The sequence below is a fragment of the Electrophorus electricus genome, chromosome 7, assembly GCF_013358815.1.
Source record: "Electrophorus electricus isolate fEleEle1 chromosome 7, fEleEle1.pri, whole genome shotgun sequence".
Lineage (NCBI taxonomy): Eukaryota > Metazoa > Chordata > Actinopteri > Gymnotiformes > Gymnotidae > Electrophorus > Electrophorus electricus.
The window spans coordinates 16153039-16179943 of NC_049541.1; the positions used below are offsets into that span (position 1 = coordinate 16153039).

Genomic DNA, 26905 nt, shown 5'->3' on the forward strand with positions numbered 1-26905 from the left:
TCACTTTAAGAGCTGCACATGTCTTGTTTAGGGTATTGTTTATTCCATTCTTTATTGCACTTATTGCATTCATTGAATGATGTTAGCTGTTCCTATGTTGACTAACTGAAACTCTAGTACTTATTGTTTATTGCATTGATTGATGTTTGAGATAGAGGTTATGTATTTTGCACTTCTAGGCATGAGCATTGGTATCTTGGACTCTAACCTACTGTACTGGCTAGGATGTATTCTATGAGTAAATGACAAAGCACTTTTGGAAGTCGCTCTGGATAATGCCAAATGCTGTAAATGTAAATGTTTTGAAATGCAAAGGGCTTTCTAGATGCCACCAGTGTCCCACTAAGGTCAACAGCTGTTTGATTAAGAGGGGGCCACCACCCCCAGGAAGCGTTTGTGCCCTCTATTCAATTACTGTGCCCTTTCTCTTCCATTAATCCATCTGAACCTACCTCTCCTGTCCTTCCAGCAGCCGACTGAGCTTCAAATTACCTGCTGGGCCCACTGAGATTCTCCCTCACCTTACTGGACAAACCAAGCAGCTCAAGCTAATGGAAGCAGAACACAAGAAGATGAGATGGAGAGGGAAGGACAGGAAAGTAATTATGCTCTTTTTGAGTTCTGTGAGGAACATTAAAACTTAAGGGACTGGGTGGGCCCTCTGACTCTCCTACACTGTGTGACAGCTTTCCGGACAGTTATACACAAATTTACATGGGTGGCTGGGTTGAATCTGGGTAACAGACAAGAGCTGCAAGGCTAGCTGATAAACACACCACAAAGAGCGAGGAGCGTTAGGTCCCCCAGATAATCCAGAGAAGTGTCTTGCCTGCTGGCCAGAAACTGAAACAGAGAAATGTATACCTTTGATGTACCAGTGAAAATGTCAGCTTTGCTGTGAACAGCACTGTGGGCACACACAATTTCTGGAAAGTTTTCATAGCAGTATGTCCAATCTAGGGTGAAGATGTGGATTCATAGACTATACGTGATTTGGTCTGTCTGTTGAACTTCCTCAGGATCTAAGTAAAAAAAAATGCATTCCTTGGCCAGCAGTTCCCAAACGGCTCTCACAAGAATTTGTGTCAAAAGTTTGACACCAGGTTTCCTCAAGTGGGTTTTTGTGCCTGAGGAAAAGTAGGACAGCAATTGGGAAAGAGTAGAATGGTCCTTTCGAAAGAAGAGACACTCACTAACTCTACTTCCCATTCATTGATTCTCTTTCTCTTTTTCTTTCAAGCCCACTTGAATCCAAACACTCATACTTAGTGACTTTGCAATCGTTTGGATTTTTACAGACCCTTTAAATGTTTCAATGGATTGAAGGGTGTTGCATTCTGTCAAGATGTGACTGCTGGATGCGGTAATACTTTTGCTTTGCTTTAAGTATTAATATCTCTGTACAAGAACAGCAAAAAGCTCATAATTTCTTCATGATATGTAATAACCATTATTATCAGCCATTAAAAAGATGGCCTTTAATTGCTTCTGCCTCTCACTTAGATGGCAATAAGCAAATCATGAATGCTAATAAACATGAGGAATTGTAAGTGTTGCATATATAAACCCACAGAGTCCACGGTATGTGGACAGGCAAAATTTTCAGCTACTATTTGGTCATAGCGACTGCTCTGTTTTATTTAATGGCCTGGGTTTTATGAGTGGTTGTTTTGACACAGCTACAGCTGGGAGACCCAGCAGCTGTGAAACAGAGGACACTTGCTCATTGACCATAGTCCATTGCTTCCATTCGCTTTCAGGTTCACCTTTTGCCATGCTTGCTATAGACTGTGTCTCACTTCATTGGTTCTGCTGATTGGCGAAAGCATGCAAGGCATGCTCTACATTGCCAGCGCTGGATCCTGCTAAACCACTGAAGCACTCTGGGATATGCATAGGCAACTGTAGGGGAACTCCACTTGTCACACAGCATGATGGGCTGAGAGACGCTGACATTTGCACAGTTGATTTGTCACCAGCTGTGATGGTGTGAAGCCCACTGTTGTCCTGTGGCACAACACTCTCGGCCTCCAAATGGCCTTCTCTCTTTTATAACTGATTCTTGGTATTAAAGGTTTTTAGCAGTTGAGTATTTATAAGGGGAAGTAGATTCTAATTCAGCACGCACACATAGTAAAAGTGGAATCAGGTGGCAGGTAGTGCAGAGTTTAAAAGAAATTTAAAGAATCCTAACATTGCCAGCTCCTTTGTTTGGAATGCATCATCATCCGAGTTTCAAATAGTCTCTACTTTCAACAGAGAGAGAGCGAGGGAGCGCGATATAGATGACCTTGAGTGTTCCTGACCCTCCTTCAGCGCTGTGCACCGAGGAGATAAGGCTGTGGCCACTGATGCTTGCCCCCTCTCCAAACACCGGTCAGGAGCTGTGTCAGGGCAGTGCACAGACACAAGGACCATTTGCATCACAGGTGGGCAAAGAGCCAGAGGAGGGTGATGATGCTGCACAGCTCCTCGCAGAGCCGTTGCAGACACAGACCAGACTGACAAGGTCTTGTTGAAGGACTTTCTTCAGTCACTCTCTGGGGAAGCAGCTCTTATCTTACTTCTGTTTCTGGGCCTTGAACAGCTTCTATCAGTACATGTGGTAATGTTTACATACCTTGTCATTTTTTGTTTGAGGGGGTTTGGACTTTGAAAATATATGCTTCTTCTAGGAAACGTTTGGGAGAAGATACTATGTCATAGGCTCAAAGAACATGGCTTGTGTGTTGTTAGTCTAAAGAATGCATTCCTCAATTGTTCAAGGCCTTGTCTGTAGACTGAAGACTATAGGAAAGTGTAGATTTCATCATACATTTATCCTTATTGAAACTGAATTCAGGTTTCTTTCACTCTCCTCCTAGAGCCTTTATTTGCAACAACATTTGGATCCAGAACCATTTAAATGTAATTTCAACCACCCACTTACAACCTAAAAACATATCTATCACTGACATCACTTAAAATTTCAATGTACGTTGGAACAAGTAGGTTAGAAATGTTCGATTTATCAGGCCAAAGATTGTTATGGTGCTGTTAAATGGATTATTGGAAATTTGAGTTGCTTTTGAAATCATTTCAGAGGAATGTTGTTTCCATTTTCCCATCTAACTTCAATTTGATTCAGTTACATTGGCGAAGTGTGTCTATCTGATGACTGAAAAATTGATGCTTGTAGTCAGATCCCCAGAGGAAGCAGCTCTACACTACAATCCTATGATGCTGCCTTCACCAAGTAGACGTGAACATGCTCACTGGTTTTGTTTTAGATCATGTGTTATTGACTCATGACTGAGAAGGTCGATATGTGTATGAAACAACCAGATGATGATACTCTTACAAGGTTTTGTCTGCTACACCACTCTATAGTGTAGTACCATTTAATACAGACTCATGCCTTGATGCCATAAATCAGGCCTAATCTCTAATCCACACACAACATCCTGCCAACTATAGTGGCGAGACAACTGTATTATGTAACTGTATTACAACTGTATTACGTATACAGCAAAGTGGGGCAGTGTTTTTGTTGTAAGTGGTGGTGATCCTATTGATATGTTCACAGGGCAAAGAATCTGCATCGATGGAAACATGTTCACAAAGACCCACTGTCAACCACTATGGACCATAAGCTGCCCAACCACCATGGATCATAAGTTGCCCACAGCAAGATACAAAATCATAAAGGCTTGAACAAAGACCTTTGTCTTTCCTCCCCCACCCATGTAAACAAGAGAATGTGATCCCTTCCAAAATGATATTTATTGTTGGCTTCTGTATGAGCAACGTTGTAAGAAAAGATCTGAATAAGAGACCCAACAAGTTGAGTTGAACTCTGCAATTGTGAGATCATGAAGCCTGCATACAGTGCATAAATGGTTTTGTAGTTATCAGGAGATAAAATGTATCCATGAATCAAAATGGAAACTGCTTTAATTGATCCCCTTGAGAATGGCTTTTATGTGGTGTTTTCTTTAAAACAAAGAAGAAACAAACAACTGAATTGAAAGCACAAAAAATCTGATATGCCTTGGGTTTGTTTGTTTGGAATTTGGTTGTCCTCTGCAAGTGTTTATTTATGCACTTGAAATGTTTTGTTGTGGTCTGATGCCAAAAATGAATCGCTTATAAGGTTAAAAAAATGTAAACAGCTATGCTATCTAGTCTTCAAAACATTAACTTAAAAAATGTTTTGGCTCACATAAGATGTTTGTATATTGATCTCCTGACAACACATCACAGCTCAGGAGATGCCTACCTCCGCTATCTAAAAAAAGGATCTGAGGAGGGCTCGGTGACCCATTTCCCTAGAGTGGAAATTACAAACAGATGGCGAGGGATATGAAAAAGTGTATGTTGGGCAAAGCTCCTCCAATGCTGTCACCTGCCCCACGCACTCTGCTCCAGGTGTACCCTGGATCACATATATGTCCCTCGGCTGAACTCAGCAAGACAAGGGTCCAAAACCTTGCTGTAAATCAATAGGCCTTTCACTTAGCAACCCTGGCTGCTACCTGTCAGTTTCCTCCACCTCCTATAGGGTGCTAAAAGACTTAGCGCTGGGTGACCTTGGACTGCTGGCGTTGGGAAATATTGTCATACTTGTCTCAAAGGATGGATCCAGTTCTTAGCATATGCCACGTTAAACAGCCTCTCTGCTCTCTATGTTAAATATGCCTTTATGAGGTAGAACAGTGCAGCTTTATTATGGAAAATCAGGGTAAAAAAATACTCCTGCAATTCAAGTTTTATGTTTTTAAGAATAAATTCTCCATACTGTAGATATGCATTTCCAGTAATATAATACCATTATAGCCAGACAGACACTTCTCTTCATGTGGAAAACATACTGATTTGAACAATGTGTTAGGCCATCCTATTAATATTCATAAAGAAGCACATGCATTGATTGCACAGAGTGCCTATTATCAAGTATATGGCCGCAATTCTAAAGATGCGGGTTGCTGAATTTTAATCAGCATTAATGTCAGATTAGGTGTATTTCTGAGGTGGGTGCTCAGCTAAACCATTCAGTGATGGGGTGGTTCTTGGAGGAGAGCTTTAATCTAAGGACAGCAAAAAGAGGAGTGTTACCGAATGGAGCAGTGTGAAATTCAATGTGGCACACAGCAAAAGTGCCACAAGTCCCATCCTCCTCTCCAAAGTCTAAATTAGTTTGGGATTTGCCAGTCAGTGGACACTCAGGGCCCTGCAATGTAACTAACCAGATTACCTTCGGGGCGGAGGAAGTAGCCATGGAGGCAGTGGCTGTGTGGAGGGATAGAGTGCCCAGAGCAGTAGCTCATGTTGGGACCAAAAGGGAATCCACATGGAGTTAGGCAAACGGTGAGTTCCTTGCGCTCAGTGTATCAGGGAGGGGTTTGTCTATGTCCCTATTTTATTTTTTGTACAGTCTGTCTACATCGCCTGCTCCTAGTCATCACTGCCACTGATGTAGAACATGGGCATCTGCCTGATTCCACTGAGGGCTCCATTCACTTAAGCTCCAAGTGCTCTACATTTTTTAGTTAGCCAATGTTTTGGGCATTTGTATTTACTTTCATCATATCGAAAGGATTCCACTTGGCACTGATATGTTTGAGTGCGCTTTTGTTTGCTCCAGTGGCTTGTGTGATAAGCGGTTAATTTTATGCATCCTTTTTTTGTATGCATTTGCCATGCAGTAAATGAAAGGTTTATTACTACACTCATAAAACAGTTATGCTAACAACCAGGAATTGTTCATAAGAACAGTTGAGGCATGTCTGAGTTTAAATAAGCCATTTTATGCATTATATTTTGGGTTGTCAAAAGATTAGCATTTGATTGATATTGCACACAGTAATGACATGTTTCTTTCTGACAAAAAAAAAGAAGAAAAAAACATGGAGTGATTAATGGTTGATTAATGAGTTGTGTAAAGCCCAGCAGGATTCAGCTGTCTGCGAGCAGCTCATATCTCTGTCTGCTGGAGTTGCCAGGGTTAGTACTGTTTGGATATCCTCTCTCCCCAGTGCCTTAAGAGGAGCACCAGTGTTTGAATGCTGAGCAAACACATGGCACACCTCCAACCTCCAGCTCTTACTCATGCAGTTTCAGGCAGAGCAAAACACACACACACACACAGACCACAAACACCACAAATACCACAACAATTCCTGCCCTTCCTATCACATGGAAATAACATCTGTTCCCCTGAGAGGATGATGTGGGAGACCTTACCACTGCTGTGCTGAAAATTCCCAGTGATCACAGTGCAACAGCTAAATTCCAAACATGTTATTCACTGCTGACAGCCCTAAAACTACAGTTTTGCTAGTGGCATTTTTAAATAAATTAGTAATTATGGATTAGGCTATTGAGGGTCCATGAATAATGGGAGGGAGCTGTTGAATGTGTCACCCAGACGGGAACAGAAGCCGGTGTAAGAGACCCCTGCAATCAACCCTGCTGTAAATCCCAGTTTCTGCACCTCAGACTTAGACTTAGCCAGTCTGGTCCTCTGGTGCAGTAGAAGTAAACTCGATGCTAGGAAACATGACTCTATTTAAGGAACTAAACATTATGTCCCTCATGACAGGACAGATACATTTAGTTGTTTCTAGTCCCTTGTGAGCTGAATACTGAATTATTCATTTGGGTGTCTATGCAGAGCTAATTCCCACTGATGAATATAGTCTGTGAGCCATGGGTGTTTATGCGCAACAAGAGAGAGCTACAGAATACCATTTAATACTAACCTGTAATTCATCAGATCACTAGATAAAAAGGGGGCACATACATAAGGAAAGACATGCTGGACTATTTGAAGTGCTGATCTTATAAAGGCTTTACAAATTGGATGGTGGGGCATGTGAGTCATCATCGCTTTATAGCTCATAGAGAAATGTAGTGGAATTCTCAATTATCCATACAGGACAGTCTAAGCTATTTTTGTGCCTGAGGGATGCACTGCAGAAAAGAGATTATCCATATGGGTAAATATAGAGCAGTGATGAGTGGATTAACAGTAGAAAGCAATTATGCTTCACATGCATTGCAGCCATTCTGTTGTGCAGATTTAGTCATCGCCGGTTGTGTCTGTTTTGTCTTCCAAAAGCATGCTACATTACTTTGCCTATTTATTATTTAGCTTGTTTGTTTACGCAATGAGTTCATTCCCTCAAGTGAAAATAAATTCCAAATACACAGAACTCATGCAGAAACTGAAAATGTCATAAAATCATCAAGGTCACATTTTTCTGATATCTGATTTCGCATAGCATTTAAAAAAAATCAATAATGGATGTTCTCAAGAGTAAAGTCAGACATGATCAGTGATGGTACATGGCCCTGTATGGCTTCAGAGCCATATATCATGGCAGGGTCATGCATTGATTATGCCTATAGGACGATGTCTCTGAAAAGGACTCAAATATATCACTGGTCATTTGCTAATGTAATGCATGTGCAATGGGTAATGGCTACACCTGGTGAAATGCAACCCAAGCTCACTCAAAGACAGCCTATTGATTCTGCTCTCATGAGAGATTGCTTGCTACATTACAGAGAGAAAACAACAAAATCCCAAGAGCATGAACAAGTAGAATTTCTGGGAATTTTAGACACTTACTGTACAATCCAGTATGACCACAAAAAGTACATTTAGGATTTCTCATGAGATCTTAGCATCAGATGAATAAATCCCTTGACTTTAAGAGCATATAAAAATCCAATCCAAAATCCAATGTGCTTTTGTAATTGCCTGATTTTAGAGAAGCATAATTGTAGGGGAGGACAGTCAGAGTTTCATGATTTGCCAATAGATATATGGTCATCCACTACTAACTGTCTTTAGTCCTAGTTCTGTTAATGTCATACAAACATCCCACTGTTTGATGCTGCCCAGAGGAAAGTGCATTCTTTTGACACCGTCTCCTCTTAAGTTTTTTTTCCATATGGCTGTGCAGGGATATTTTTTCACTGCCACTGGTGCCTTCGGCATTCTCACTAGGGGTCTACACCCAGACTTCTATAAAGCTGCTTTGTGACAATGTCTGTTGTAAAAAGTGCTATACACATAAAATTGAATTGGACTGAATTGCATCTTGAGGAGTGCTTAGTCTTCACTAAACAAAACACACACACAAAAAAAACCCCAAACAGATGAGTCATTAGGATGGCAGTCATTAGGCTGCCCCCACTCAAGCGATTAATGAACTCGGGAAGCCACAGCTGCAGTCGAGCAATTCGGCTAATCCAGGAGAGTCTCTGAGGATGCGGTAGCCAATGGCAACGAAGCCTCTGCTTGCTCTCCTTTGGGGATGGAGGTGACAAAGTCTTGTGCACAAGTGGCTCCCTCCCCCCTCATTACTTAGCTGTTATGCAGTTCTCCCAAAATCCCACTGGGAGGCCAGTCATTTGAGATCCCCTTTACACTCCTTTCATCCACACAGGACTAGATCTGGGTTGTTCACGCCATGTCACTCTTGCCTTCTGCCTCAGCCTGATCCCTCATTAGTTAAACAGTTGTTAAATACTGAAATTATGTCCCTGAGGATATTTGCAGTTCATATTCAAATTGCTGCATGGTAAGGTACACTCAATAGAAGTACTGGGCTATTCACTATTGTAGCAATAGGTCAAAGCTGCTGACCTTGGCAACCTGCACTAACAATGCAATAAAAAAGAGGGGGGGGGGGGCAGGGCTGGCAGTGTGACCTTGCTTTCTCCTGTCACGTTTGCTGCCACAGGGCTTCATGGAGAGTTCCTGGCTTAATTTAATCAGAAGATATGCTGGAGCACAACAGGGTTCAGAATTGGCTAGTCAGCACACACTTCAGGCAGCAGTGAATAAGAACAGGCTTGACCCCTGAGTTATGCTCCAAACAGTTGCACTTCTCAGTACATTGCAGAAATATTAATGGAAAAATATAAATTACATACCAACTATTACAACCATATTCAGTCTAAAGTTGTACTCAAAAAGTTGTTGCATGGTGTTATATAAACACTGCAAAGAGTAAAGGATTCATGCAATTTAAGGATGAAAGAAATGGCTAAGCTATCACATTGATATGTGGAACACAAAAATAAATAAATATATATATATATATATATATTATATATATATATATATATATATATATATATATATATATATATAATATAGAGAGAGAGAGAGAGAAAGAGAGAGAGATAGATATATATATTTATATATATTTATATATATATATATATATATATAGAGAGAGAGAGAGAGAGAGAGATTATATATATATATATATATATATATATAGATATAGATATAGATATAGATATAGACTTTCCACTTTACAGCAACATATAAAAAACTGCTAATTTTGTTCTGTGGTCAAAATGCAAACAAAAGCAGCTCAAAATAATAGGGCAAATCAGAAATACCCATCATATTAACATGACCTTGCCATAAAAGACATCAGTAAAGATGCAATTTAATTCCAACTTGGTATCACAGACACAGTGGGTACCCATGATGTTAGCATGAATCAAAAAGCCAGACCAAGCAACCGCAGCACTCGCCATGCTAAGACCATTCTTTATGCCTTTCATATTTTTCCACATGGGTATGGGGATCCAGGACATCTCTGATCTCTTTGGCCATGAGTCGCTTCTGGCTGGGCTGCCACTGGTCAAACTAAAAGGGATTCTGGTGAATCCAAAATGCATAGAGTGCGCGTGTGTAATGAGGTGTATCGATCTGGGACCGAATGATCGGTGTGCACCACTGCTATGTTGGACCTCCCTACCCCCCATGCTAATTACTCTTGATTACATTTCCTAGCCATCATTTGCAAACAAGTGAGATTTAAATGCGTGCAAGGTCTGCTGTTCTCTAGTCCATTTGTCTCACTGTGAATGAGTGCTGGTAACTGCCAATCTAAAAAAAAAAATGTTGCACCTGAAAATGGAAGATCAGTCAGCAACTGATTTCATTGAACTGAATTGCAAAGTGATTAGCAGCTGTGTGCTCAGCATAATTAACTTAGTCTGTTGTTATAGTTCTGAAAATGTGCATTTTTTGACAAGATTGTTTGGTGTAATTGGGGGTGTAATGCTAAACTGAACATTTTTTGAAGAACTTAATTTTCTGTTATCAAAGAGCTGCTCCAGCAGATTGATAAGCATTTTAAATGAGCAAAATAAATGATCATATTATTGCACTCAAACACCATTAAGACAATATTATCTTGGTTTGGGAATATATTTTTTTATCTTTGTAGTAATCTTCTGTCCACTGTTAGGAAACCATGCTTCTCAAAGGCACCAATGTCACTTGTGCTGCATTACTGAGGTTTATATTCAAATTACAGAAACCTCAGGTGTTCAGTCAGCAAAGAAAACTAAATACAGACAACCAATACAGTAGTCTCACTCCAAATGGCTGTACCAGCTTGTAGCAAAGATTGATGGGAACAACCACACCTGGTCTCAAACCCAGGTCTTGTAGACAATAAACGTGTGCTAACCACAGGAACAAAGACCTGGCTCACTAACACAGCAGCCAGAGCACCCATGTTACATTCCTGCGTGGCAATCTCCATCACACAGTTTAGAGAAAGACAAGGGATAATACAGAGAGACAGTCTCATTCAGCTAAAGATCTTAAATAGTGATGTGTGGTCATGTATGCAAAACATTTTGCCTGCCTTTTTTGCATCACATCTTTTTGTGATTGGGGATAAATTGTAGAAGCAGGTTCTGTCTCTAAGATCCCCCCACTTACTGTCATGAATTGGCCATTGGAAAGGTTGAGGGCTTCAAACAGACGTAACATGGAAAAATGAAAAAGGTCTCATGCCTCTTTTTTGGAGGGGGGGGGGGGGTGTTTGTCATGATCAGAAATGTCAAAATGGCCAGTCACAGCTGAAATTTCGCTTCCTTCTCTTGTTGCCTCTCTCTGACTCATACCTACTACACTGGCAGCTACACTGATGTCAGCCCCAGATGGTCCCACTTGTCTCCTGAGTCTATTTTCATTTTCATTACCTATTGATGCAAAAAAGCTTGTTGAAATATCTTGTTTGAAGGAAATTTAATCAAATAGGAGCACTGAACGATAGCTTTAATATGGCAAAACCCTTAAATTTATAATAGTAGATCAATAGAGAATGATGAATTTACACTTCTTTCCTGATTTTCTGTACTGAATGAGTTAATACTGCAATTCTCTTTAGTCAGTACAGTTACATTAATTACTTTACCCCACCTTAACAGTAGCTGATTGTACCAGTGACAGTTAATTATTCTTAACATCCTATTTCCTCTGAGTAACACAATCTGGGGTAAGGAGATTAAATTACAGCTTGGAATGTTGCCATTACAGATGGGCGTACTAAATTACAATGCTGAGTAATCAGATGGTAATAGAGCCCAAAGACAATAACAATGAAACCACCAAATGCATTTTTAATGGAAGGTAAAAGTGTAATTGTATGGTCTTAAGGTTGGGGAATGTGATGTTTGCTGCTTCCCTATTGTGTAGAGATGGCCTGTGGTTCTAGCATCATTTCTACTGATCAAGTGTCATATTGGATTTGTAATATCAGGACATTGGGGCAGTGGTAGCTCAGTGGTTAAGGTACTAGACTTGTAATGGGAAGCCCTACCACTTGCAAGTTGCCACTGTTGGAATGCACAATTGCTCAGTTGTACTCAGTCATAACTGTAAGTTGCTTTGGATAAAAGTGTCAGCTAAAATGCCATAAATGTAATGTACCACCGTACTGATGGAGTGAGCTGAAGGACAGGGTGTATGTAATGTACACCGCAAACAAGTTGTATGCAATGGACATTTCATTCTGTGGGTTGTACTACTGTCTGGATTTGTTTTAGTCCACAAGGTATCCTAAAGTAAGGCTTGATCAAGGTCACCTTTGATCTCATTATTACTATAGCTAAGTGTCTCTAGATATTGCTTATGTCCACACATAATGTCCAAAGTTGTAACCATAACTTCATGGCCTGCCTGCTGCTCTCTTGGCACATTCTCCAAGATAAATTTTGTTCTGCTGAAAATTCAGAACATGTTTAAGACCAAGACAAACTCTCTGTTACATAGCCTGTTTATAAGCCAAACAGTAGCAGTACCCTCTTGCCAATTGTATGATATGTTCCTAATGTAGTAACAACATTTTTATACATACATGATAAGGGCAATTGACTTCAACAGACCGAACAGCCAAGCATATACTCTCCTACTCTTCTTTAGATGTATGATGTAAGTTAGCAATTAATTAATGTAAAAACCTTCTGTAATGACTTCCATTCCTTTAACTGTCTCAAACTGCCATATATTGTAGAATATGATTTTAGGCTTCAGAATGGTAAATCTATCTAAAGGTGTGAATTTATTATCCTTGCTGACCAAAATAAAAGTAGGGTTTGTCTTTGTGCTCAGTGTGCATTTATCATCAGCAAACAGTCCTGTCTGTGATCAGTATGCTGAGATGGGGGCGATTTTGCTTCCAGGGGAATAATTAGTCTAGTCTAACACCTTTACCCATCCTCTCTGATTATACCCTGTCATGTTCATTGACAGCTCATTTTGTGTGCATCCTTTTGATGTTACAAAATCCCTAAGATGCCATATTTACGGAGCAAGGCCATCTCTCTTGGAGACAAAGAGGAGGAAAAAAAAGGAAAAAACCCAAAGGCATCGAGTAGGTTTAAATAATAAATAGCCAATGCTGTCCATGGCTGGAAACAAAAGATGTAGGCATGTGTGTGCATGCAGATAGAGTGTTCTCATCTGTTGCTTTGATATTCAGCTGTAATAGAAAAAGCATCTTCATTTGTGACTTTATTGCTGCCATGGCTGCTTCCAGAAGTCTGACTGACATGTACAAATAAGTTCTGTGTACATTTCACAAGCTTTGAAGCTCAGCTGATGTCACTCGAGGGTTGCTTCAAATACATATTACAGAACTGAAAAAAAAAAAAAAAAATCAAACCTGCCATCGTGCGGTTTCACTCCCTTCAAGAAAGTCAAGTCTAAGCCTGTCAACCAAGAAGAACAGAGTTTGAAAGTGACCAGGCGTGATATGATACTACCTGTTGCATACCACTCTGCCAGCCATGAGTGGACACCGGTTGCAGTGTCCTAACTGTGGGCCACTATCTCTGTGTCATTCTATCTTTCTTTCCTCTTCTCCTCATCTCTGTAATGAAGTGATTTTCACTCTGATGTGCTGAGTGATGTGGGATTCATAGAAGCGGTTTGTTTTTCTTTATTTGGCCTTTTTTATTTTATATTTTATTACTTTTATTTTTACAATGGTGGCAGTTTGGCCCTTTCAGATGAGCAAATGACATGCCAGCATGGCTAGTAATGAGGGTGTTAAATCTCTCAGCCTAACACTACCATGACCATGAGACTGACCTTCTCTTTTGAGGGCAGTATGTTTCTCCACTGGATAGCTCAACATTCTTAGATCCAACACCCTGCTGACTGAACAATGTCTGTGCCCCTCTTGTCCTATACTTGACTCTAAACGACTGTCAAGAGGGTTTCTGACTCAACAGACAAAAGATGCGTTTAAAGGAAGGCTTTGAAAATAGGCAAATTATTTTTCTATGGCGCTGAGCTGCTTTTGGCAATGTTTTATGAATGTAAGCTTGATCAGAAGAGAGATTCTTTAGGAAGAGATGCTCTAGAAAGGAGTGAGTTACGTGAGTGGTGACAGGACTAAAGCTGTCTGGAGCTGGGCTTCACCACACACTGATTCACGTTGAACACAGTGATAGTTCGGAGCAATACGGGGGGAAAAAGCAAACCATAGGAAAAGCATCCCACTGCAGAACACATGCATTTTTCATTGGTAGCACTTGACCGCACTGAGCACTGGGTCTCCATCAGACTGGAAGAGATACAGCCACAGGAGGCTTGGGGGGTAAAGGAATGTCATCTCTCCTGTCACCTGACAGAGGCCGATCTTTGCGGCGCGGTGAAGTGTGACATCCTGACAGTTTGAGGGTATAGCACATTCTAATCCCTCCACCGTCTCCGTTTGTCCTGTTGCCGTGTGGACCCCGGCCACGAACTTGCCCTTTACAATGATCTCTGACAGGCCAGCACCCTCGGAGGATGAGCCCTACTCCAGCACTCTCATTCACACTTCTGCTCAATGGCAGCTTTCAAAATGGTAGACCAAATTGTTCCCAAAAAAGCTTACCGTTACTCGGTGAAGAAAAATCTGACTTTTGCGTGACCATGGCCTTTAGCCCAGAGGAGAGTTGGGCTGGCTTGTCATATAGTTACTCTGTTCTTTCTTCTCTGCAGTCTTCAAAACCAGCTCAGTTCTGTTATACTCACAGCTGCCAGGAAAGGCTTTTGAATGCTTCTGTGCATGTTTTATAAAATATGAATGACAGCTTTTGCATCACTTTTAATTTACCAAAACATTTAAAAGCAGTAGGACCTTTACTGTATAAGCAATTTTAACTTTACTGTATAAGACCTGTGGCATCAGGACTGGGAACTAGCATCCTATTTAGAAAGAACAACAGACTGCCATGACTATATTGAATTAGTTGGTTCCATTGGGAGCTCAGTAGCAAATGATTGACTACACAATGCTAACCCACAGTTCCACAACTTTCCCTAGCTCCCTTTTTTGGTTTTGATTTTGTTTTTGTTAACCTGAATCGCAGCGTTCTGAGAAAGTGAGTCATGAGGGTGTCTCTGCCAGACTTTAGCACTGTTTCTAACATAATTGCCTTCTTTGGAGGACAAAACAGTTTGTGGAGGGCTCTCTCGCAAGGATAGTGGCAGCAAGTCAAATGAAGTACATGCTACAATCCAACAAAATTATCATGAGCTTGAGTAAAAAGAAACTCTGTTACTTACGCAAGGAGTGCCACTCATCTTGCCGGATGGTCTTGGTAATGTTATAGGACAGATTCTTAGGAACTGTGGCTGAGGAATAGTGGTATTTGATATAGGAGCATCTTGCAATAGCACCTATAACCAAAAAGAGATCAAACAGTTAAGAGACCACCTGTCAGCCACATGTAACCATATTCTGCAGGTTAAAGCAAACAAAAAAAAACAAAACACTCCATTACAAACAGTACCAGGTGTGGAAGGCTGCAGCAACACATGCTGTGGATGAACAGATATTTTCTGCTTTATCCAAATGAAGTCAGTTTCTGATTTACAGCACATCTGACTGTAAATGGTTGCCCACTTTGGTGAATTTGTTGTGAAACCATCACCTGTTTTGATACATAATTCTTTCAGTGATTTTATCTTATTGTTTTTTCTCAAAATCTGAATAAGTAACAGTATATGCTATTCTTTCATTCATTCTTTCCTTCTTTCTTTCTTTTGTTCTACCTGTTTTCTGCCTGTTTGTCTGCCTGTTTGTGTGTCTGTTTACCTTTCTGTTTCTTTTTGCCCTAAGCACCTCCATACTAGCATTAGTGTTCTCCTGAAGTTATTTCCCAGACATCAAACTCAAAAAGCATTATAATTCAATTTTTCTCTCTTTTGGACAGTAAGACAGTTGCATTGCTGATCATGATCTGACAGCAGGTTCTTGCAGCCTCTGCCAGGTTTCCAACCATAAGTGACCATTTTGTGAACACTGACGTGCCTGTCCTTGGATAAGAGGGAGAGATACTATACATATTTCTTCAAGGCTAAAGTGATTTCAATAGAGAACAAACCATTTGAATCTTCTGCTGCATGAATATGAAAACTACCCACTGCCTTCACTGTAGGCAGCAGGGCAATACTCTTGCTTGTCCAAAAGACACACACACACACACACACACACACACCCACACACACACACACACACACACACACACACACACCCAGGAATATGGATAATGAAAAAGGTAATTATTATCTGCTGAATCCTTGCTACTGTATATGCCAGGAATCATCCTAGCTTGCATCACAATCTAAGATATCATTTCCTGTTAATTATAATGCTATGCAGATTGGGCACAAGCACTTCCTTTCATCCTGAGTAGGGAATTACAGTACTTGGCCTGCTGTTCCAGGAACATGTGCCTCAGTTCTAATTTACTGTATATAGTACTTGAGAGGACTATTCCAGTGTCACACTGATTAACTAGTGATTAGTGTTATGGTTTGAAAATTGTTGTCTCAATTCTGTAAGGGCCCATTTGGGCTTTTTCAAGTTATAGACTCATATAAATGTCTTACAGTGATGCAGGAATGGGGAACACAATGTACGTTTTGGGTTGTGAATAACTAGATCATTTCAAAAATGAGTTTTAAAATAACTAGATGCTCCACACTCATCTCTTTAGATGTGGCTTATGTGGGAAAGAACAAGTGTCTCTGAAGGCATCTCTCATTACACAGCCCTCTACTCACCCAACATTATGGTCAGAGTGGCCGGTTTTTGTGGAACAGCAGCTAATGTGCATGGAGTGTAAACCGAGAGTATTCCTTTTCTTTGCCTCAGCTGATGGGCCTGAGATACTGGATGGGTTCTCTAAAAAGCTCGGAATGGTGACTGAGGTTGACTTAGGCTGGTAATGCGCTTATTCTTTAATAGTCCTCTTTAAATGAGGCCCATTAAATAATGATTAGAAAAGTTATCTAAGGAAGGGAGAGTGGAATAATAGAATTAGCAGCTTCTTCAAACGATCATTGTTGTAATGGGCAGCAATTTCTTTCACTGGTGGATTCATCCCAGCTGCTCCTGCAACATCCTTCTACGTTTTTTGCCCATAACGCCACAGCAGTGCTGATAGTTAGCATTCTCAAGCCATCTGTAGCCTGCCACTGGGACAGGTCACGCCGCTCGGTCCAGCTGAAGGCCATGTGGGTCTGTCGCAGCCCTGGCACAGTGCCTCCTACTTTCAGCCCTGGGTCTCTCAAATAGGATCTCTCATTTCTATGTTATGTTTGTCCCAGTGAAGTACCTGGCTGTGTGAGCCTGTTTCAAAGTGCAACAGCCCAGAAGACAGCCCTTACGTGCCCCTGCTTGTGTTACAACTCCCATGTTCCTAGGAAGGGGTTCGAAAAGTTTGCAGAGGCTCTCTTCTAGTCATTAATCTACTGCAGTCCATCCCACATGTCAGGTATTATCGAGTGTAATTCTTTTAACCTTTCTTCTGAAGGGTGGATTTGATACGTGCTTCTCTCTTATCACAAGGGCATTTTCACCTGCTTTTCTGAAATAAAATGGGAGTCTTTTGCAGTTGTTGGCACTGGTCAACCAAAACCCAAATTAAACGACCTTGTTTTCCTCATATCAGATTCCAAATTTGTCACAGAGTCACAACTGCAGAATTAATTATCCTTGAGTTTCCCATTGATCCTCTGCATTGTGATTTTGTAATGTGACTTTGGCCAATTTTAATAGACATCCTTAAGCTATATCCATCTGAATTTTTGAAATCACTTTGGCCAATGCACATCTTCTGCTGAGCCAAACAAAACAGTTGCAATGGTATAAGCTCACAATGTGCTACATAGTGTGATATTGCAAAGTACGCTGAGTAGTGCATGTCTGTAGATAAAAAGTCACATAAACAGTTGGCTGATTTCTGCTTGCAGCTGCATTTGATGGAGTCTGTCTAGTGTTCCTATTATATGTAAGCCTGACCATTGTGTCTTTAGCTCCTCTAACTTAACATCCAAAAGGAAGCAGGGAGTCCAGATCACATTTAGCATCAGAAATTCTACTGAAATCTAAAGGTAAAAAATGCTGTATTTTGTTTTAATTTCAAAACATCAAGCTTATGTAAAAAAAATATTAATCCATTATTATAACCAGTTATTCAGATTTTGGATTTGTCATCGACCTTATAGACATCTCATTTGAATATGAATATAAACAGCGCATGAAATTTTTTTAAAATAGATTTTATGTGTAGCTGAACAGCAGACATGTGGGTCAAGTGTCAATCATGCAACTCTACAGTATTTTCTAAAAGATCTCTTATGAACACATGCATGTGCATGCATTATTAATTCACAGAGGTCTCTTTTATAAAACACAGCTCTCGCTTCTGTAAAATCATGTTAGTCTTCTCATTTAAATATTTATAAAAGAACTTTCGGTCACCTCTGCATTTGGAAACAATCTTGCTGCAAACTTGGTACCAGGAGCACAATGTTCTCTCCTTTTCAAATATTTATACAAGCACAGCCAATTACACATTCATCTACGTATTCTCTGTCAAAGGCACTGGTGGTTAGACTGACAGTGTTTCATCACTTGTATCCTATATTGAATAGGAAAGGGGATCAATGATTTCTGTAGTCTTATCCATTTGTTTCTGAAAGTATGATCCTCATCGAAAGCAGGGATTGTGTTCCTCAGAACTACAGGACAGATTTGCAGAAGCATAAACTGAAACGTTCACTGTGTATTCTCAATCAAAATTCTGGCTGCAGATTACAGCTAGGAATCATTTTAGTGTCTGCAAAATGACCCTTTAACTTTTGCATTATTGAATATGATCCATTAGCGAAAACTCAATATCAGATGACATTTTAACATAGGTAGGCATCAAACCTCATATTCCTTCCTTTTGGAAAGATCTCTCTGTAGGTAAATGTTTTGCATTATTACTGCTGCTTCCACTGAGTGTCCTGTGCACAGTCATTCATTCTGGTGATGCAGAGTGCTTGCCACACAGAGATATGGTGTTGACAGCAGGAGTAATCAGAAGCTGCAGTCAAGGTGGTGCTTTTCATTCATCTCCTAATCAATCATGAAACTCTGCTGCTCAGTACAGGAGCTAGTGGGGTTGGACTGTACAGCTGTGTCTGCAGTAGCTCTCCTATCCAAGCTGAGGATAGAAGTATGTAAATGGTTGGGTGGCTGGTGCGTTTATAGATGAATGAAAAGTCATAGTCATAGTCAAAAACTTAAAATTACAAAGAATATTTACAATATTCTTTAATCTTAAAATAGCAAAGCATCAGATTTAATGTTTAACTGCAAATAAAATTAATTTAAAATAATTGATTTATCATGAAGTCATAAGTACTCACCCTTAGACCTTTGTAATGCTGACAACTGCTGTACCAAGATCTTTCTAACAACTTTCAATGGTAAAAGCATTAAAAACCCTTTGAATTACTTTGAATATAATTTTTTAAAGAATTGATATTAATGTAACAATTAGCATTTATATTTCATCCATATTTAGATCCTTGTGATTCAAGGAGCCTGCACCTCAGCCTTTCTGGGATAGTGAATGAGTGTCAGAGTGTAGCTGCATAATCAAGCCTGGCAGTCCCTAGCTGTTTCTGAGCTCAAGTCTGATCCAACGGCCTGGCAGTGCTTGACCTGCGCTCCATGGCCTAATTATGAAAATGCCTCTAGTGATAGGTGTCCTTGTAATGGAGATGATAAAGATAGTGGGAGACTTTTCGAGTGCACGAGTCAAGACTGTGTTTAGAGCCACTTTATCCTGTCACCAGTGCCCATATGGGCATCATAGATCACTGTCATTGCCTAGCATACAGCACAAGCTGTTACTGCACAAGACTTCAGGCTGAATTGGCTGATAAATCATGTTCTGGGCATAGCTTAAGTACTAGATTTATAATACACATAAGCATTAATGTAAACTATAGGGGGGTTTGTTACTGTACTACTTACCTACAAAAGAAAAAAGCGATATTTGTAAACCGTTCTTGAGTTTCAGAAAGGTGCTATATATATGCAACTAATAATAATAATAATAATAATAATAATAATAACCACTGGATAATAGGTGCGAGCAAAAATTATGTTCAGAAGAGCATTGTCTATTGTATAGCCTACTGTAAGTTACAAGAATATGCAAAACTAACTCTTATTGTTAAACCAATCAGATGTTTACCATTTGGCTATCATAATTTATGTTTCAAGCTAGTAAATGCGTGCAGGAGAGATTGCATACTTTACAAGCCTTTTAGTTATATATTTAGTTATACTCTGCCCCCGCTGCACTCTCAGCTTCACTCCCAAAGACTCAGAATTCTTGCAGTCTTATCTTGACCAAGTACAGAGTTTGCCTCCCACTGACCATTTAAAAGTAACCGCATACTGGTGAAATCCCCCACTGTAAGACATCCATTATGTATCACACAGAAATAACAACTAACCATTTTGGATGTGTCAGTGACCAATGAGATTTGAGTATCCTAATGTCTATGAGAAACTACAGATATACATAGCAGTGGGGCTAGATGAGAATACAACTTCACAGACCAGAGTTTGACCTACATATGTGTCTATAGAATTATCGAAGCCATCTCCCTACACCCCACAAAAATTGTATAAGAAATGCGGATTTCAAATTGAATTCCAAATTCATGAAAAGTGAGGGAAATCTTGGTTAGCACATTAATTCATTATCTATTCAAATCATATTTCATAGTGCAAAGAGAAAATCTTCTTGAAGCCACTTATCATTCCTCAGAATATACTGATCATGCACAAAAGAGAGTCCTCTTCTTGCTTTGCCATTTTCTTTTTTTGAAATAATAATTAGTTACATCATAGGAAGACAGGTGAATAGGATCGGCAATAAGTGTCAGTAGCAGTAATCCTTTCAACAGCACAGAGAGCTGGTGAAAGCACATATAGTGGAATCTGTCTCACCTTGTATACAAATCCCAGTACATGTGTGGTTGTGGATGGACCAAAAAGCTTTCTCTCCTGCCCTGTTTCTTTTCTAGCCCACTATGCCTCTGGCTGAGATGGGCACGTGTTGCTGGCAGATGGACACTATGACATGGCATGTGGCCTGGCCTCATTACTGGTGACCCTCAGCCTGAGCCCAAGCAATGGCAGGCGAGATTAATGTATTGAGATGCAACTGTTCAGTGGGTGAGCAGGCATGTCACAACAACCAGCAAATGCTCTAGCCCAGCTGGTGTTTTGGTCTGGTGTGATACTGGACAGGGCCAGAATCCCGCTTGACCCACTCATGCTGCCACCTCCACACCTCAGCCTTCGCTTTAGGACCATGGAGAGCAACCAGCCACAGTGAAGAACAGCATCTGTCCCAATTAGGCAGAAGGAACTGCTTACACATGGCTGGAGGCTCAGAAGGAGACCTAGAGCTCTGGTACACCTTTGACCTGGAGCACTTAAACACATCATATCTCTCCACTTTCGAACACTTGTGAGTGTAAATAAACACCACTCCTGGTGTTTACTGTTTCTGAGTGTTTTATGTTCATGCAGTGCACTGTTGTGTCCCTCACCCTGTCTAGTTCATTATACCACAACACCTCAGAGAAAATACCATGGACACTTCAGCCAGTCAGTGAATAGAAATTGATGGTTTACTGGAAAATGACTCAAAATGGATTCTACCCACCATCAAATACATTGCATTGCTAATATTTATAATATTGATAACTCATATATCATGACATTTTTTGAAACCCATCCACTTGGATTTGACTGCCTGTGTCCTGATGCTTGATTGGAACTCACATTGCATCTTTCAGTACATTTCTAGAAACAGCATCAGATCTACTGGTGTGGTCAAAAGAACAGTGCTTTATGGTCACTCCCCTATGTTAACATATATCTTCTTCAAGTGACAGTAAATGGTTGTCTGTTGGACATTTCTCACATTCACACTTCTTCCATCAACAACTTCACTTCATATGTATAATAAATATAATAACGTAGTTTAACCCTGTCTAGTGCATATATATAGCAGGCAAACCTGTGTTGGGAAAAAGATGCAGTGAATGATTACACACCAGCCCACCCTGGAGGAACAGTTCATGATTGATGGACCCACATAGAAACATTGACCTTGACTGAGAGTCTTCTTTCATGTTCACCAAGTGAGTAAGAACATTAATATACATTAATCTTCATGCTCCCTTGTGAGGGCATTTATATACAGCCTATGCTATAGATCACTTCATAACCACCTGGCAAAAAGACATGGTGCCTTTCCATGGAGAAGACTCTCAAGTAACTGATTAATCATATTAAACAATAGTATACATGAAAAAAAAAATGTTTTATAGATCTTCAGTTCAAGTGGAACATTTAAAGATTCACTCTAAAGACTCAACAAAAAATGTTTCTACCTGATAGAAACGTGATGCCAAGGGCTTTTCAAAGCCTTGATCATGAAGTGCTGAGCTTTACATCATGATCTTTCCCTTGGCTGTAGGACTTTGCCATTAACATTTCATCTCATTTCAATTGTATGCTGTCTGGCCATGAGTCATTTTATCAAAAGCAACACAGCAAGGTGCTCTATGTAATCAATAAGGAGGCAAAATGGCTTTTTATATATGAAGGGTGGTGCCCAGAACACCACAGACCCACAAAGAACCTTTTCTGATAAGTTTATATCTCTATGTGACAGTGTTACCACAGGACAGATGAATGTCACAGCTGGCATGTAGACTTGATCATCCTACTGTTTTGTTTCAGCTTCATGCAGTGAGAGTTTAGGAGGAGCACAACCAGACCACATTAAAAAAGGGGATCAATTAAAAAGCCATTCTACTCACTCATTAAACGCAGTGGGTGGGCAGTAAGGCTCATCCTTCACCTGCAGTGCTCGGTAACAATTTCACTGTGATGCAATCCTAGAGCTACAATTTCATAACTATACTCCAATTTCTCTCATTTATTTAGAATCCTTTAAAGTTCATTTTAAAATAACATTTTAGACACACACCGTTCTAGGGTCTGTACATTATTCAGATGTTTCCTTTGCTTCTATTAGTTAACAGTATAGCACAGTGAGAGGATGAGATAATTATAGACACATTATTGTTATCTGTAGTAAACCGTTCGTAGAGCTAAAGGAAGCCATTACTGGCTGATGCTATCTTGCCACTGGGGGAGAGATGGTTAATTAAAGGTCAGAAAACTACTGCCACTTGACTGTCCATCTGTCTGAAAGGCATAAGCAGCACACTACTATTTTACTGATGCTCATAGGAACTGGATAGACTGACTTATAGTAAATGTAAGTTTGACATACAATGCAATCAGAAGCTGCTAAAGTTGTGGTTGAGGTAGTGCTTTGTAAGAAGGGTATATATGATGCTCTTTAAATAGTTTACACTAAGTATTATGGAACAGATGTCCATAATTTAGAAATCAAAGATTTATTTAGGTAATAATAAATTATGTGGTCAGCTGACTTTTGGAGACCAGCTAAAGAAGCAGGTGGAAAAAGGCAGTCATTTTTTGCTATTACTAGAGATATAATCCCAAATTGCTGAGATTGGCATAGTCAAATACCCCAGGTTGCAGTTTAGGTGATTATCCCTGTCACTCTCTGCTCAACAATCAAATTATATGACATGTTCTTCATATAACTGAGACATTACCAAACATTCTTAAAGCTCTCTTCAAGGCTTAGAGGTAAGAGTGATCAGAAATAACATTCTCTGTGTTGCTGGGAAAGGGCAAAGTGAAGGAAGAATAAGGCTAGTTGGCAAATTTAAGAGATTTTATGTCTCCCTTTTTTGTTGTCTCACTTTTTTCAGTTCTTAATGTGAAAAGTAACTAATCTCCTTTGAACTCCGGGATCCTCTCGCCTGGTTGGTAGGTGTGGCATCAAAACGTAGTTTGATATGGATACGCAATAAACTCTTCAGGGTTGTGCTATTTCATAGATGAGTTTAATCAGTTGTACAATTAACTCATACTGCTCCTCAGTTCAGTGTGATATATTGTAAACTTTTTCAATTGCCAATTCCTTGAAAATGCCTGGCAATAACCCAATTGATTGTTCCCATGTTGTTTGACTGGGCTAAAGAAGGATAACAAGAAGTCAAATTTTATAAGCTTGCATCTCAACATATCATAATATACTCTGCACACCAACTACTCATCAAAATAAATTGAGCACAAACAAAGGGAATGATTCCTTGTTTTTGGGTACAAAACCTTGCCATTAGGCAGAGGTAACCTTTTTTGTTTCCAACTCTGAATCTGTAAAAAGTTGGTCCCAAACCTCCTGTGTGAGGTTTATGAGAACAGATCAAACGACCCAAAAAGGAATGAATTTGATGCTGTGAGCTTCCACCCACGTTTTCAAAATTCAAGAAATTCTCTGGTAAGTGATGATGCTTCAGTTCTCAAAACTAAGGGAATTCCCTTATAAGTAATGATGCTAGAGATAATAAATATATAAATATACTTTGAAGTTCATAGCTGCTTCATCTCTGCTGTTTCCTCAGCACAAGATACATATATGTGTCACAAATATGTGCACATACAAATATATGCTAATGTAGCTGAACATCCAAGCTGCCACATGCAGTCAAACTGCTATTGGAGGGACACAGTTAGACTGAGAGAAAGCAAGAGTGAGACAGAAAGATGGGGGGTGGGGGTGTGTGTTTATGCATGCTGGGTGACTGTTCCAGGCTCAAATATCCAGAGAATGATAATGTGATGGAGTCGGTGAGCAAACACATTCCATTTTGCACTGACGGAGATGCCATGAAAAGTACATGGAAATATGGATGCACTAGGAGCACCACAGGGGTGCATGTGAGATGGAATATTGAATGCTGAAGCCCTGTAAGTGAAGAGAGAAACTACAGTCCCTCAGGATCTGAATGGCCTTGCCTGGCACAGTTGCCCCAAATACAAATCATGTATCAGAAAATTCAAGTTACCACCCCCCCCCCAGAGTTGAGTTGTGATATGTGGGCATCTAGCAAAGAAAGGGAATATTTATTTATATTTAAGTGTAGAAAATTTAATAAAAATGCTTCCACTTAACCCATGGCAAGTCAAGCTGCATGATGAAAATCCATGCCAAGAAGATTTGGTTCGTCATAAGCCTGAGTGTTCCCTTTACCATGATACTTGCCCTTCCCTATAACTCCAACTGCTGAAGAGGATAGTAAAAAGACTCCAGCACCTCAGAACCCTTCTCCATTTCACTAGTCATTTCAGAGAAATTGCCACTGTGCTAAATCTCCCAGAAGCACCCTCTCTGCTCCAGGCCATGTCTGTGTCTCCTCTTTTGGGGTTGGAGTTGGCAAGAATTATGGAAGCTTTCAGCCACAGAAGGACTAATGTGAGGATCTGACTGATCATTTGCCATTAGAGATTTAGGAGAGAGGGAACCAGGGTAGAAATGTGGGCAATGCCGCTGTCATGAAACGCGCTTTTGATTTTATGCTTCCAACTGATTCTTTATCTTAAAATGACACATTGCATATGGAAAAAAGAGCATGTTGATTTATTTGAAGCCAAACTGCAAGTGTCTGTGTCCACAACTTGATTCATGTAGAGACCTGGGTATTTGTTTCACTTATTTTACTAAATAGGTTTCCTTTTTAGTTAGGAATAAGAACTCATTAGTGGAATCACATACACTCAGAAAATGGAATGAGGAATCATTGGATGTACTAGACCAAATCAGAGGCTCAATTTAATAAATTATTGTTGGACTGTAGAGTTGCTGAAACAACACAAATGCATCTGGCACTGTTAAAGCAAACACTTCAAAAGTTCATCTTGAGTAAATCTAGTTATTTTTTCTGAAGGCTATTTTGTACATTTGGAATAACTATCTGCAGACACTGTAGCCATTAATAGAGCAAGTTGAGCACTCTTGGGCTGGAGAACAGTGCAGTCATAGTCTACAGATGAGACAAGACAGTTTTCATTGTTTTATTGTATGGTCAGAGCAGAACGCTATTCATTCCATGAGACACATATTCCACTGGATTCTTACCCTGTCTCCTTCCAGCGGCCCACATTCTATGTTAATCCCATTGATTTCACATCGACTTCACAATGCAGGCCTGAAAAGTAAGTTTCATTAGTGAGGTGAAATAACTGTTGGTATCCCCTTCACCAGACGACCCCAGTGGACATCTAATGTCAATCTAGTTTGGGAGACAGTGCAAGATCACTACATACAAAAAAAGGGGGAAAAATGACAAAGGGACATTATTTTCATCACAGTTCTCAGTGCTGCGCTTTCTACTGTAACAGTCTCCACTGCCTGGAAATGCTCCCTGATGGTATATTAAGATATAGGTCAAAGTGTCTCTTTCACCCATACATAAGCAGACTGAGAGGTTAGAAAACAGAGTGGCATTGAGTCAAGCTCAGACTATGTTGTCACATGCGGTTGCATTTGGCCCCATGGCTCTGCTCCTAGGATGACATGCTCCCCCTGTGCACTAATGTATGCCATCTCTATCCAAGCACGTCATGTACATGCTCCAGCATTGCCACGCATTCATGCAGAAATACTTGGATACCATTGCAGGACTGATAGAGATGGGGAGATAGAGAGAGATAGAGAGAGGGAGAGCTTGGGGAAAGGATTTGGGAGGCATATAGCCTTTCTCTCTGCAGGTTTTGAATTACAAGGAGTCCACTTCAAGAACTCTGTATTCCTAAGAAAGCTGTAAGCAGAGCAGATGAAAAAAAGATTATCCATTACTCCACAGCCACGGAGAGATAACTATCTACTGCAAATCTCCTATTCAAGTGTCCTTAATACACTCCTCTGCCCATTCTAGTAGATGCGGAGCACACACACTTGCACTTGCCCTCAGACTCTAAATGGGACCTGTCCATCCACAGAGTGTGCCTTAATTGATTGATAGGATTGCAAGTTTCATAGCAAGAGGCCTGGTCCTGGGTTAGTCAGTCCCCATGACAGTCTTGATACAGCAAGGAACATGAGCATGGACTTATCTCCAGGTTGCATATGTCCATTATAATTCTAATTCACACACACAAGGCAACGGTACCACCTACTGATATTCCACCAACTCGCATTCTCAAGAAATGCTCTCAGATCAGGCTTGCCTTCACTTAATATATTGCATTCGCTGTTACATGCAAACCTAGAGCTGTTTGCAAATCTGCTTTTCACATGGCAAGTCTCAAAACTTCTCTCCTGTCTACAAGAGCTCCCAGCCATTAAC

General features: G+C 40.2%; 1 protein-coding gene across 3 annotated transcripts in view; it reads right to left on the reverse strand.

Annotated features, from left to right (window-relative positions):
* tmem178b (transmembrane protein 178B) overlaps nt 1-26905 on the reverse strand; it is a 66280-nt gene that overhangs the window by 14546 nt on the left and 24829 nt on the right. For all 3 annotated transcript variants that reach the window (XM_035528032.1, XM_027002227.2, XM_027002225.2), the window contains exon 3: nt 14867-14980. In XM_035528032.1, coding sequence (XP_035383925.1) covers nt 14867-14980 — 114 coding nt within the window. The remainder of the gene's footprint in view (nt 1-14866; nt 14981-26905) is intronic.